The 13,917-nt window shown below is 40.1% G+C and overlaps 1 protein-coding gene across 2 annotated transcripts; it reads right to left on the bottom strand.

Annotated features, from left to right (window-relative positions):
• Window positions 1–1,640: 1,640 nt before the first annotated feature.
• Window positions 1,641–13,452, bottom strand: LOC117426915 (protein ILRUN). 2 transcript variants are annotated; one of them, XM_059004285.1, is made up of 5 exons: window positions 13,140–13,450; window positions 9,615–9,769; window positions 8,321–8,518; window positions 7,356–7,663; window positions 1,641–4,918 (listed from the first exon to the last, which is right to left on the bottom strand). In XM_059004285.1, the coding sequence occupies exons 1-5, from the start codon at window positions 13,295–13,297 to the stop codon at window positions 4,883–4,885; spliced, it is 855 nt and encodes a 284-aa protein (XP_058860268.1). In that variant the 5' UTR covers window positions 13,298–13,450; the 3' UTR covers window positions 1,641–4,882. The 2 variants fall into 2 exon arrangements, with proteins under 2 accessions (XP_058860268.1, XP_058860267.1); XM_059004284.1 differs by lacking the exon at window positions 1,641–4,918 and having other exon boundaries at window positions 6,739–7,663; window positions 13,140–13,452.
• Between the last annotated feature and the right edge of the window lie 465 nt (window positions 13,453–13,917).

Consider the following 13,917-nt stretch of genomic DNA (forward strand, 5'->3'; position numbering starts at 1 on the left):
AATGCTCCCCGTCACTGTACCCTGTCTTGCATCAGCTGCTGCTGCTTAAGGTGCATAGAAATAACGAAGAGGACTTTGTCAGGAGTGGATCTTACTCCGAATACAAAAATCAAAACAGTTCACTTAGAAACAATTGCTCTCAAATCCCATTCTGTGAACATGCAATTATGTTACTTACCCCTTGGAAGTCAATTTAAAAATTACTCAAGACTCTAAGCCTGCAGCCACAGCACTTTGGTGTTTGATCTTCTCAGCTTTCAGAAGCTGAGTAAGATTAGCTCTGGTACTTCTGACGAGACACATTAAAATCACAAACATCAAGGTCCTGTCTACTGGATATTAGGGATCTCAGGGAATCTTCCAAAAGATACAGTTAACCCTGGTGTCCGGATTAATAGCCAGCATTTCAAAATGCTTACCTGACTAATCTTCCCAAGTTATTAAATCCACGACTCAGCTGTTTATCTGGGCTCATGAAAAAGTGTTAAGCTCCCAAGCTGAAATACAACCACCCCTCTCCAGTGCAAAGTGAAAATAAATATTTGTTCCAGAAAGCAGAATAAAGTTTCACTGGATCAAAAGCTACGTAAGTCTGGCCCCCGTTTCCAAAGAGGTTATAGAAAGGTCAAATATAGAGAATGCGATCCATTGAACAGATTACAGAAAAATCGAGGTGATTAACAAAGAAACACAGTTGGGATTGAGGACCTTTCTATATCCATGAGGGGCCTCATAAGAAAACAGCAGGCAGGTGAACACCTCTTACAGGGCTGCTTTCTGAAGAGAGAAAACAAGGAGTTTTAAAAGTAACAGAAAGCCATCAGGAGATGGATAAGCCATTTAAAAGTGTCAGAATCAAAATAAACTTTTACCAAAGCTTCAAACTACAAGAATACCCGATGCACGTCAACAGCAGAAAACCAACTGATCAGATAACCACAAACTAAATCCATCCTTGTATAATTACACTGTATAACGAGGTCATCGGATTGAAAACACTTGCATTAGATATTTTACTAAATCAAATAGACTGCCTGAAAAAAAGCTCAACACTTGCAATGCTGTTGACAGACAGAAGCGATATGCTGTTCCTACAGGCACGGGCGAATAAGCAAAACATTTGTATAAAGCAACAGGGTGTTTTGATCTAGTGCTGGAATCTCGTTCCAACATAAGCAGGGTGTTACCCCGTTAATTCTTTAATCTTGGACATTAATCATGCCACCAGCTATGCATTTGGCAGCACAAAGGGGACTGGCTGGGAGTGACTTGGACAATTCACGTCATAAGTGGGCAATATTAATCAAAATAAAATAGTTCCAAGATAACAGATGGCTTTATCAGAAAGCAATATGGTTTTGAAACTCGGACTACAACACCTTCTTAGTCATCTTAAAAGCTCTACACTAACCTAGACCTACCAGAATGTGGAAATCAAAGACTGGCCATTTAGACTGCAGACCACACCCAGCAGTGCATTCTACAGAAAGCTAGTTAAGAGACAAGTAATGACAATTAACTACTACAGTAAAAAAAAAGGTATTCAGAGCAGCTTAAACCAGTAAAGCTCAGTATAATGTACATTGTAATAAAAAGCATAGTGATGTGAATAAAGAAATAAAAAACTCGAAACTCCCAGGTTTTATATTTTTTCAGTGTTAATTTAATCATACAAATGTTCATTTATACATAAAGGAAAAAAAAAAAGCTTTCATTTGTTTTTTTACATTTGTTTTTTTTAAATGTGCTATCATAGGACTCTACTCAGACTTCAGGACTCACCCATCATGCCACCCTGCTCAACATACACTCAGCCCAATACAGAAAAACTCACACTCGCACCCAAAGAAGAATACAAACCAAGGTCAAGGAACACAGTAAAATAAAACAAAAGGCAGGACAGTGTATACTTTAGGGGATGAGTAAGTTTGTGGTAAAGCTTAAAGTTACGAAAAATAAATAGAATGCAAAACTGACTGATGAGCATGATCAACTTTAAACAATGTAAACCAGGTGTCAACAAGCTGATTCACCACCTGAAAAAGTATGACAAATACACAGGAATAACTGGATGCGGTTCAGGCAGTCTCGATAAAAAGATTACTGTGAGACTGTTGGCAATAGACAGTTTATACCTCTAGTTATAAAAAACAAACCAAAAAAAAAAAAACGTTAAACTGACATGCATTTTAAATATGCAAATAATGATTTAAAAGCAGTATCAGGACATCTTACAGTAAAAAATGCCTTTCTTCACTTCAATAAATATAAAACACATCCAGGTTGAGAGATTTTCTTTATTGGAGTTTTGTAGCACCTGTGGTTCCGTTTAAAATCTGGCTTCGAACACTGATCCAGCGAAAAAGGGGAAAACAAAGTTGACTGCAGTGCTAGGCTCAAACTACGCCACTCCATGGAGCCAACCAGACGTCACAGAAAAGGTCAGTCTGTACGATTTGTCAGTGCAGGGTGTCTTCTGCAAACCCCATTGCATTTAAGATCTTCAAACGCATTTTACTTGCCAGCTAAAGGCAGCAATTACTGAGCCACCATGAAACAGAATTCTCAAATGAACAGGTAGATGCAAACTCTGTAAAACAGTGCACAGAGCAAAATGCTACTGTTCAGAACTTATGTACTGATTCTACGGATTTGTAAATGTATCGGATCCTTGCATGGACTGTGTGTTGAGCTCGTGTTGTATGGTGTCAAAAGTTTCAGTCACTTAAGAATAACACAAATAAAAAACTAAATCTTTATAGTCAACAACGATTTCAACTAATCTTACCCAATTGGGGCCTGTGTGAAACAAACCAGTCAGTCTAGGGCTGCAGCTCATCTCAGTTCCCAAATGAAATGAGTTTGGCAGTATCAGCCAAACCAAAGATTTTAATTAAAAGCAAACCACTAACACAACTGTCAGTCTTTTTATGTAGAGCCAAGTTTGAAACAGAAAGTCACCAGAAGCTGCACACAGAAGACAACATTTGCATAACAAATAAAAAGAAAAAACTGCCAGCTCCTGTCAATTCTTCCAATGCAGACGGTTTACATGGCGGTAGAGGCGTTAACTGAGAGGCACTGATGACTGAACCCACCATCGTCTCTGCAAACTGCAACTCGGCTTCCATTACACACCTTCACCGCGGCCTCTTCTAGTATCATGCTCAAGAAAAACAATATAAATGTTTAATAAAAACCCGATCATAGCTGCTGAATGTGGCTTTATGGTCACTTAAAACGCGGGCTTATTTTCTCTTCAACACTTTCCCTTTAAAACATGGAGCCTATGAACACATCTCCACTTGAACCTTAAGAGTGCACCTAGAAATTCATAGTGCGGACGCCCTTTATAAAACCGTGCAACTTCAAATCCAAGTGCTTAACAAAAGCTATACGTGCAAAAAAAAAAAAAAAAAAAAAACGAAAAACACAGGTCCCATTGCTGCACCTTTCATAAAATGTTGGATTTAAAAAAAACAGAAAAAAAAGGGCTACCGTTTACTAGTAATCTTTGCTGCAGTATTTCTATGGATCTTGGTGGCACAGCACAGCGTGAAAGAGGACGGCTTGAATCAGAGCAGGGTCCACACAAGCCATCATGGAACATGTGATAAACAAACAACACCCGAAGCAGTGAAGCCAGTAGTGCTCTCAATAGTGTTGTTAGAAGGACCACTCTTTTTAAAAAAGCTAATCTTACATTAGCAGCCTCAGTACGCGTCCCCAAAGTAATTCTGCACTGCACACAATGTCTGGTTTGCTGCTACACAAAACCTGCTTCTTCTGTATAGCACTCACACACCTCAACTGTTATAATGCAGAACTCCCATAAGGCTCTGAATCTAAAAAGTAGTGTATTCAACTGGGTTAAATGGAGGGAAGTAAATCAGTTCATACAGATCGCCCCTTTAAAAATGACTGGTGTGTTTTTAGATTAATATAGTATGCTACTGGTATGTAATGATTGCTGTAGGTAAAGACAAAAAAAAAGGACTACTAACTAACCAATAGTGGCAATGAATTTATGCAATGGCGCCCCCTACTGGAAAAAAAAAGCAGCTCTTCATGTCCAACACCTAAACCATTTAGGCTTTGCATTTCTGTCAGTTGGCAGTACAGGTACCCTTTGGGTTTTTAGAAGCATGATTTAATGGGAGAGTGGAGATAGAGGGTTTGTGTTTCATGTTACCAATTCATTAAAAAAAAAAAAATCACCCACGTTTTTAAAATACCAACAGTATATGTTGGTGAAATGTATGATTTCCCATGGTCCTATTAAATAATGCATGTGAAAGGCAGGCAGTGCAGCTAGGGAACAGGGAATCCAGATTTTAGACCACTCATCGAAATTCAGCTGTTGCGTTTAAACAAAGAAAAAAAAAAAGATTCACGCAACAGCTTGCCCATAAAGTATACACGATCACTGAATGCAAAGTATAATGAAACAACATACAATACAAGTAAAACATCTGCTGAAAACTACAATCGCTCCATAGGCAAAATCATTTTTAAATGGCTTTTTCTCTCTCTCAATCTCTCTCTCAAATTATACTTAATTATATGTGACAATAACTTCTTTTAATTTTTTTTTAAACATTTTGTCGGTGTGTGTATTATTTATTTCCTCTTTTAAAACGATATACAGCGCTCCTTTTAATTTAGCATTCACACATGCATACGTTGGGTTGGTTTGTTGCTGTTGGAGTTGTCGTATTGACCAGGATAAATAAAATAAAAAGCCAATTTTCTTTTTTTTTTGTCGTCTTGTTTTCAGTACGAGGGGCCCGCTAAAACGTCAGTAACAAACCTCCAAGGTCCCCCTCGGCTAATCCTGTGCTGCTGTCCGGCGATGGGGTCTATTCTTGGCGTTACCCGTGTTTTAAGACTGTCCAAAAGGATAGGGACCGTGGATACCCTGAAAAGAAACAGAAACAAAGTGTGAGTTTTTACAGAGGTAGTAAAGAATACACAGAGCTGCCAAACTCCCACAAAACAAACAAACAGTCATACCCCCGGCCAAGTGAATGCATTGGAACCGACATGGCAGGCTGATCCGTTTTTCTGTTTGGTCTACGTTACAATAAGATTTCTTCATGTGCCACATTGAGGGATTACAAAACAAGATACTGGCTGGTCATATCTTACAGATCCAGGGTCTACCATGGATACAATTGTATATATTATACACACACAAGGATACCCCAGCACACAGCAATGAAAACAAAGAGTACTAACACCAAAACGACAGCAGGTCATACCACACACTTTATGGAACCAGCCAGTTAGAGTAAAGCAATAGATTTTTTTTAATCCATTGACAAAGAGAGTAAGTTAGATACTTTCTTGCACACATGCCAGTTGCTGTTTCTTTGATCCAATGCAATGCCAGACCTGTTGCTCCAGGGTTTAACTTGAGGCCTTGGACCACACTCCCAGAATTACCCTGATAAAACCTGACCCATTTTATCTACACATTGAAAGATTCTTCATACAAAGGCGACCTCTTGTATGGTCCTTCCAATTGCACCCCAGTCTGCATGCTTGCGGTGGAAACTGAGGATATTTATATAGGGTAGGACACTTATCGTGTATGCTTGATTACATTAAATACCCTGTCTCCCTGCAGGGCTGAGGGAGCAATACTCCCAATACTGGAAATTGTCCCGAAACTGGAAATCTACTCAGATTTTTAGAGTTAATATCTACCCAGCATAGTGAGCCATTAGAAGTTGCAGTTAAGTTGTTTCTAAAATCGAAACCACAGCAATCTGGGTTGTGAAGCAATCTGCACATATGGAAACATTTCATTAATCTTGCTTAAACTAATGAAGCAATACTTTACATTCCCTTTCCTAAATAAATAGGAGTAATTTTATTCTACAATAAAAGAGTTGGCAATGTTACATTGCTACATATTAGCTCCGAACAAACCTGCATCATTCTTTTTATGACTCACGATGATAATGAATTGCTAATTTATTTTTTAAAAACTTTGGCTCTGGGAACAAACATGTAACTAGTTAGATGAGCCTTTACTTGTATCTTAAGTCTTAAGAATAACCGCAAATTCATTGTATAAACAAGGTTTCGTCAAAGCTTCACCACATTTGGCTTTGTAAAAAGTTGAAAGACAGCAACGCTTTCCAAATACATGCAAAAAAGTGCTTGTTCCCATTCCATTGAGCAGCAACAAACAGTGCTCCAGTGTTGAGCTTCAATAATGGGTCTGATAAGTGGCAAATAGGAGAGATAACCATCATGCTAAATGAACAAACTGGCATCCATCCCAATGCGCTTTCAATTACAAGACATCCGCTCTGCTCTACAGACCTGTCTGAAGAAAACGGTTCTACGTCACAGATAAGACCTCCCCACGCCATGAAGTTTGATACTGTTTGTTTTGGGTTATACCAAACCCATATTTTGGGTAGCTTCCAGTCTTATCTTTTTAATCGCCCACGTTAAACGCTTTTTAAAAATTGAGCAAAAAGGGAAAGCAGGTAAGGTGTGGTTAGAGCGGAAAGGTGGGAGGAAGTACTGCCAAGTGGTTCGAGATGAAGGAGCTGCAGGGAAACTGCGCGACCCTAATGGTAAGAGTCGAGGGAAGGCAACACAGTTAGAGTTTTGTGGACACAGCCAAGGGACTAGGATTCAGTCTCAATAGTTTCATTAGACCGTCTGGAGCCTTAAAACCGCTAGCTTGTTGTAGTTTTCAACAAACATAAATAAATACAGTTATATTCTCTGAACAGTTTATTTCAGAACATGAATCTCTGCATAACACAGCCATAGAAAAACAACATTACACATGAAAAACAAAGTTCAGTCTTTGGTATATTTTGAAGATGTATTAAAAAAAAATAATACAAAAAGACACGGAGAAAGACTACCATTAAAATTTCTGACCAAAAAGTTTCTTTTAGTGTTACCACATATTCGAACAGGACTGCTTTATAGTTACTGACAATCTCTTGAAGGACAGCCTTTAAGTATTTCATCACAATCAAGATAAACTATGCCATTAAAACCTACCTTCTGAACTGTGGATAACCAGCATCTTTAACCTTTTCAGCTTAGTTTTTAATGATCTTTATGAACTGGGTCTGGACTAAATCAAAATGACGATTACATTTGCATGCTCTGCATATCACTGTACTTCTGTGATGTTTGTTTTGTGCAATCTATTTCATAGCAATTTGAATAGGACATGACACAGGTCAACTATGATCGACTACAAACAGGTAAAAAAAAAAAAAAACAACACACAAAGAAAGCGTCTGCTGTTACAGTGAGGCCAGACCCGAGGTAGGCACCAGATCCACCTCCCCCAGCTGTCGCTGGTCTGTACATACCTGACTGTAAGTCACTAGTGATAAGTTGTTTTGGAGACTGTTTGGTGCTATATTTACAGAGTTGTGTGACAGTCCGTTTTGATCTTCCTGGATTTGGTCTGGGGCAGGCTCCCAGGGGCCCCCAGGGTCCTTGAGGCTGTTGTCGTCCTCCCCTCCGTTCTTGTTTTTCTGCGGCGAGGCGAAAGGGTTGAAGTTGCCCTCAACCTTTCGGTGTGGCTGGGTGTTGAATTCCGTCTCGAAGGAGGACAGCTGCTGCGTCACACCCAGGAGGCCTCCTACTTCCACGCTCAGGATCACCCAGATCACGTCTAGCGACACAGGCAAGAGACACAGTTACAAGAGCAAACTGTCACGGCTAGAGCCGCACCATAACACAGCGTTCCATTAATCAGCTATCAGTTATCTTATGATCCTTTAGACTTACACAGCCTTCAGAAACGCGATTATCGTCGATGTGATTATTGAGGATCATTTTTCAGTACGATTTATTTATTTATTTATTTATTTTTTTATTTTATTTTTTTTTTAAATCAAGGATAAACAAATTATCAATAAAACACACAATTAAAAGCCAAAGCTAAAAGACATTAGATACCTAGTGAAAAATGTATTTTAAATGTAAATATTTTTAAATAATAAAATTAGCAATCCCACTGGAGTGAAAAAGGTACACCACATCACACCATGTTTTTTTTTTTTTTGTTTCCCCACCTTGCAAACGGTCCTTGAATCAAAAGGAACTTCTCGGACTTTAGGCATAAAACTAAGAAACCTGGTGCCACCTGGTGGTGTAACCTAAAGATGCTACATCTTAACTAGGACAGTGGTTCAATGCATACTTGAATATTTCCACAGAAAAGAGATATCTACATTACCCAGCAACAGAACTAGGATTTTGGAATTTAAAAAAAGGGAGTGAGAGAATATGGAAGGGAGGGGTGAGGAGAGGGGCGAGTCGACCTTACCCCCAAAGAAGAATCCGGTAGCTGTGCACATGCGCCACTGGCCCTGGTACATGCCGGGCGCGGTGGGGCTGTGCATCTGCACGCTGACTTCAGACACTTCCTGCGGATCCAGCGAACGAACCATTACCATGTTCACATGGCCGAACTGGTCTCCGCCCACATACTTCAGACACACCCCCGGGGGCCAGGACTCTGCTCCTGAAACACATGGCAAAGGGGAGATTAACTTTAGGACCCCTATTTATCAAAAAAGCATTATTCCAGCATGCAATTAAAACTTTTAAGCGGATGTACAGTACGTTGAGAAGCGAGCGTGTGCTGGTTTTGTGCACATTACTAGATAAACACAGTAGTCACTAAAGAAAAAAATAAAATAAAATCAGGTAGATCTTGGGTTAGGTCACAACTGCTTGTGAAAACACTAAATATATTTGCTATGGTTTAAAATACATATTAACCCATTTTATTTATGTCATACCAGATGCTTAATGTCATACCAGATTTATTATCACGATTTTTCAAAAACCACTCGCCATGCACCACAGGTTATTTAAGTAACCACAGGATATAATTAATTTAATTGCAACTGACAACCAATAAATCATCTCGGCTGATAAACTGATATTTTGTGCAGCCTGTCAAATAATGTGTGGGCGGTCTTAATGGGATACAGTCCAGTTACAAAACACCAACGTCACCACATTTTTCTTCTTTAACAATCAGTCTTATACAAATGCACACAAAAAAAAACACCAAGCGCAACACCTAATTAAGACCTGTCATCAGTCGACAATTCATGCCTTTTTTAGATAATGACACAAACTGTTTCGTTCCAGTTAATGACACAAAACGTATGTCCGGTAGTAGTAAACTATATCCATTTGTTTAAATGTAAAGAACGACTAAATGTACAGTATTAAAACACTGCTCTTTAATTCACTGCAAGTTTTCTTTCTTTTTTTCCCCTCGCACTCATCATGTGCTGTCACAGGCAAACGTGAAACCCGGTTTATATCATGACCCGCGTCACATCACGAATTCTGCCTGCACGGCAATTATGATTTAAAGCGGGTTCATCTGCATCTGTAGACTCTTGAGAGAATAACAGCACCAGAAGCAGTGGTCAGGGTTCTGTGTAAGGAAATGTGCGTCACCTCCAGAAACAGAACAGCTCTACAACCTCTCCTATCCCAAAGAGCAGACGGGACACACACCTGATGGAGCTTAAATGCGGTCAAGTGACCCTTGTCCTCACAACACACGACCACACACACAAAACACTGAAGCGTCTTACCTGTGTTCTGTATTCTCCACGTTTTTGTGAATTGCGTGTCGGGGGGCACAGACTCCCCCTCTCCGATCGTCACGTCCTCCACAAATGACATTGACGGGGCATTGATGTTCGGGCTCTCAAAGTCGTAGTACGCTCCTATGGCAGCTTGTAGGTTCCTGAGAAGAGAGATGGAGAGAGGATTTTGAATAGAGTTCACTGGGGTCCCTCTTAGTGCACATTTGTTTGTCTTTTTTCAGTGAAAATGTCCAAACTGAATTCCTGGGGTTGCACATCGTACTGCAAGGGCACGAACTGCTTTCTTTGTACACAAACACACACAGATAAACTTACAAATACTGTGCACACACCAACACATCATGATACGCATACAGCAACACAGTCTTACACACAGCTACTGCAGGTGTCATTTTAGATCAGAAGTCCCTTTGCCAATAGCTGTGGTGATGTGACATGCTGGAACAGGTGAAAGCAGCAGCAGTCTGTAAGGAAACCACATTATAAAAATATATGAAACCATGGCTGATACACATGAACCATATCTAGATAAGATATTCAGAGAGCTGATCAGATGACCCCTCAAATCTACTTTGTACATTAAAATGTAACTGTGTTAAGTAGGACAGTCGAAACAAGAACAAAACCACACACTGCATCTTACACCTGCATCCAGCAGTACAGAAAACCCCATTTAGGATTCGTTCCAATGTGTTAGGATGGCCAGAATGTTCCAAAGCAAAGTGCAAAGTACTTCCCCACTAACATTATACAAGCAGAACGGTAAACGCTTATTGCACCACATTTAATTATTCGTTTCTAGTTGGTGGGAAAATATATTAACCCGTTAGGACAAGGACTGATCAACTTTGCCCTCTGAATAATTGCAAGAGTACAGCCAAATCGTAACTGAAGCAGAGTCAAATATCAATGACCTCACAAACATGCATTCAGGGTCAGGGGCAGACCAGAGTCTGTCTGTAATGCAGCCAAACAAAACAAAACTAGCTGTTAGGAGAGTCCTCAAGAAATAGATTTCTTAATACAATTCAATAGATGCTTTGATAAGTATACAGAACAGCAACAGTAAAAGTCTACATTACAAATCCATTTAGAATTGGTCTGGATTGCTGCAGTTTTGCACTTCTGTCATATTTGGCCACATTTACTACAGACCTTTTATGGAAGAAAAAAAAACTGCAGATCTAACTCATTTTGGGAAAGGAGTGGGGTATTCTACAGTGGAATGACTTGACCAAAGGGATGCAGTGTCTTAATCTACACAGGAAGCCCATAATCATTTCAGTAACGTGCGTTACACGTGTTTAATTAGAATCTCGCTGCTCAAAAGAAATCACGTGCATCATTAACAGGCCTTCAAGACCTTAAGATTCCCCCTCCAGCCTTTTCCAATGTTGAGCACTGTGTGTTCACTCCACCTGCATTGAGAAAGCTTTCTTACATGTTTTCAACAATACGCACACAAACCCACTTCTTTCAGGGTGGGGAGGGCAATAAAAAACACAGTTCTTGGAAAACAAGCGGAGGGAGGTTCCTGATAAACAAACAGGACTGCCTGCAAACTGATAATCCACATGTCTACAAAAACGTATACAGCTTGCCACTCTGCACGCTCAGTTTCGGTAGTTGAAAGTTGCTTTAGAGATCACATGTAAACTAGATCCCACAGTAAGTTTAATGAACATAGCTCAAAGTGCATGCAATAGCTCTGTTAACACTGCGCTACCTTCCCCCATCCTGGCCACATCACCCTAAATGACACAGTGTGCTGGTTGTGGGGTCACAGTCGCACAGCTGTCTTGACTTGTAATACCACCTGCTTAGCTAAACAGAAAAACACACGAGCACAGAAAGGAGGCCAGGGACAACACAGCTTCCTACAGGGGGCAACAGAATACAAGATGCTGGCATGTTGTGCGACCCAGATTGTCTACCACAGTACCATGTGCTTCCAATAATAATAATTATTATTATTATTATTATTATTATTATTATTATTATTAAGTCCTGTTTACCAAACCGGGCTTGTTCAGTTTAACTGGATTATTTGACACCCATTTATTTAGTTCCAGATCATCTTATGTGGATCTGGTTCATATAAAATCTGAATGCTTTAGGGGCCAGGTAAGTGGAAATGTGGCATTAGAAAAGCCGAATATCACAAAGGGAGGTCATTCACAAGCGACTCCCTTATCTTAACGGGACTGTAAATGTTGGTGTCTGTAAGCATTTTGAAAAGGAATGTGTTGGATCTTTGAAGCACTATTAATAGAGGACAGTGGGGTACAAATGTTTGAATTTTTGTAGTTTATAGAAAGTGAGGATGGACTAGTAGATGCAATCTGCATACATTTGAAAAGGTCACCACCCACCAAAAATACAGACCGGCACAGACCGGTTCACTTGTGGTGTGAATAGTTGGGTAGTTTTGTGATTAATATGTAAGCTTACAAGGGCACTATGAAAGAGTTATAAACGAGTCATACTGTTCTGTACAGCATTCAAAAGGTTTGGCGACTCGCAATACAACAGCGATGACTGGTGACATAACGGAGGGGGAATTCCAACACATATACTGCGAGTTATATGCGTATAATTTAAAAAATGAATAAATAAATACATGACAAAATTGATAGTTGGTATCAACCCATAGCAATACACAGTCTCAGACGTCATCCTTATTAGACACTACTTTGACATCACACACACAGCTTCATTTATATCCATTTAGAATAACATAGTATACATAGGACGACCTTAGTGCATTTCATTTGGAGTCCCACTAATATGCGATTGCCCAGGAGGTACTAAAATAAGCATATCAAATATTTCCATCAAATAAGATGGAGTCTCAAGGCATACGATGGAGACTTGGTAGTATGTGAGCTATACCTACAATTCGCCATATCGTAGTTGAGAAATGAGACAGGTATTTATTTATGAATATGGTGAGGGGACGTGAACGGTCACACTGTCAAACATCAAAAACACTGGAGAAATTTCTGATAGTATCTGACACCTTCGGATTCAGAAGCTTGGTATCAAATTCGCTGTTTTTGATCACCGATCCTGTTTAGTTAATTGGCATCGTGTTTTGCTTGCTCGTTCTGTCTCCAATTATATGCCCATAATGAACCCAGTTGTCCAAGTGCAAATTCCACCATTCAGTAATTGTAAGACTACACAACTACACACACTGCTTCCATGCGGTAATCAACAGACAATAACTACAATACAAATCAGCGTTCATATTTCAATTGTTTCTGTTCATTTAACTAAAACTACCCGAGGCATAGTATGTAAATACAAAGTATGTCCTCCAAACAAAACATGAAAATGCCGTGTCTCCATCTCGCAAGACAACACACCGGGGCAAAACTTCATTCATTGTTTGCTATAAAACGCAACGACTATCGCAAACCATTAAAGGATTCAAATAACAGATTTACAGCTTAGCTATCCCAGTTCCCAGTCTTGCCTTCGTCACAGGCCCCAGATCCCCGGGCTCACCAGTTGGTCATGTCCAGGAAGAAGGCGCAACCGGCCGGGTTCAGCTGAAAACCCAGCAGCCTCTGGAACTCGGAGATGAGGACGTCCTTGTCGGTGGTCCCCATGCAGCTGAATTTCTGCATAAGCTCCGGGTCCAGGTCCATATCCATGCCCTCCATGGCGGGTATCCAGGGGCGACGACGGGGGTTCTCTCCTAATTTAGTCCGAGGCCTTGGCCAGTCATAACAATCAGTCCAACAACAAGCCCAATGCGCATGGCAGGGGCGGGCCCGGGACGACGCCTTGACGTCACACTGCAACGGACGTCGCTTTAAAGAGGGTTTAAGTGCGTCATGGTGCGTGATGCGGCGTCTTGCCAGACCTGTTTCTACATGCGTGATCACCTTTATGTCCCTGTATAATAATACATATACTGTGATGGCATATACTTTTAAAACACATTGATATATTGCTTTAGGTTGGGTTGGTTGGGGGGGGGGGGGGGGGGGGGTAGGGCTGTATTTTCAAACAAAATTGGAGATGCCAATTTGTATGTAAAAATAATGTGATATCCTGTAACAATTGTAAATTGCCCTGGATAAAGGCGTCTGCTAAGAAATAAATAATAATAATTAACTAAGCAGGATCGGTGGTACTCATTTTATACGGTCTAAAAAAAAAAACTTTGTTATGAAATGGTATGGTCCTTATGCCCCTTCTACTAATACCACAATTGATACTAATCCCTACTCTAGGTTTGAAAATCTACCAATGGAAAGTGTTCAATCCCGCGGATTGC

Source organism: Acipenser ruthenus, chromosome 29, assembly GCF_902713425.1.
Source record: "Acipenser ruthenus chromosome 29, fAciRut3.2 maternal haplotype, whole genome shotgun sequence".
NCBI classification, from domain to species: domain Eukaryota; kingdom Metazoa; phylum Chordata; class Actinopteri; order Acipenseriformes; family Acipenseridae; genus Acipenser; species Acipenser ruthenus.

Coding starts and splice junctions, on each gene's coding strand:
- LOC117426915 (XM_059004284.1), bottom strand. CDS start 13,297: ATGGAGGGCATGGATATGGACCTGGACCCGGAGCTTATGCAGAAATTC. Junction 9,770..13,139: donor TTCCTGGACATGACCAACTG/GTGAGCCCGGGG, acceptor CTCTCTTCTCAG/GAACCTACAAGCTGCCATAG. Junction 7,664..8,320: donor TACCGGATTCTTCTTTGGGG/GTAAGGTCGACT, acceptor CTGTGTCGCTAG/ACGTGATCTGGGTGATCCTG.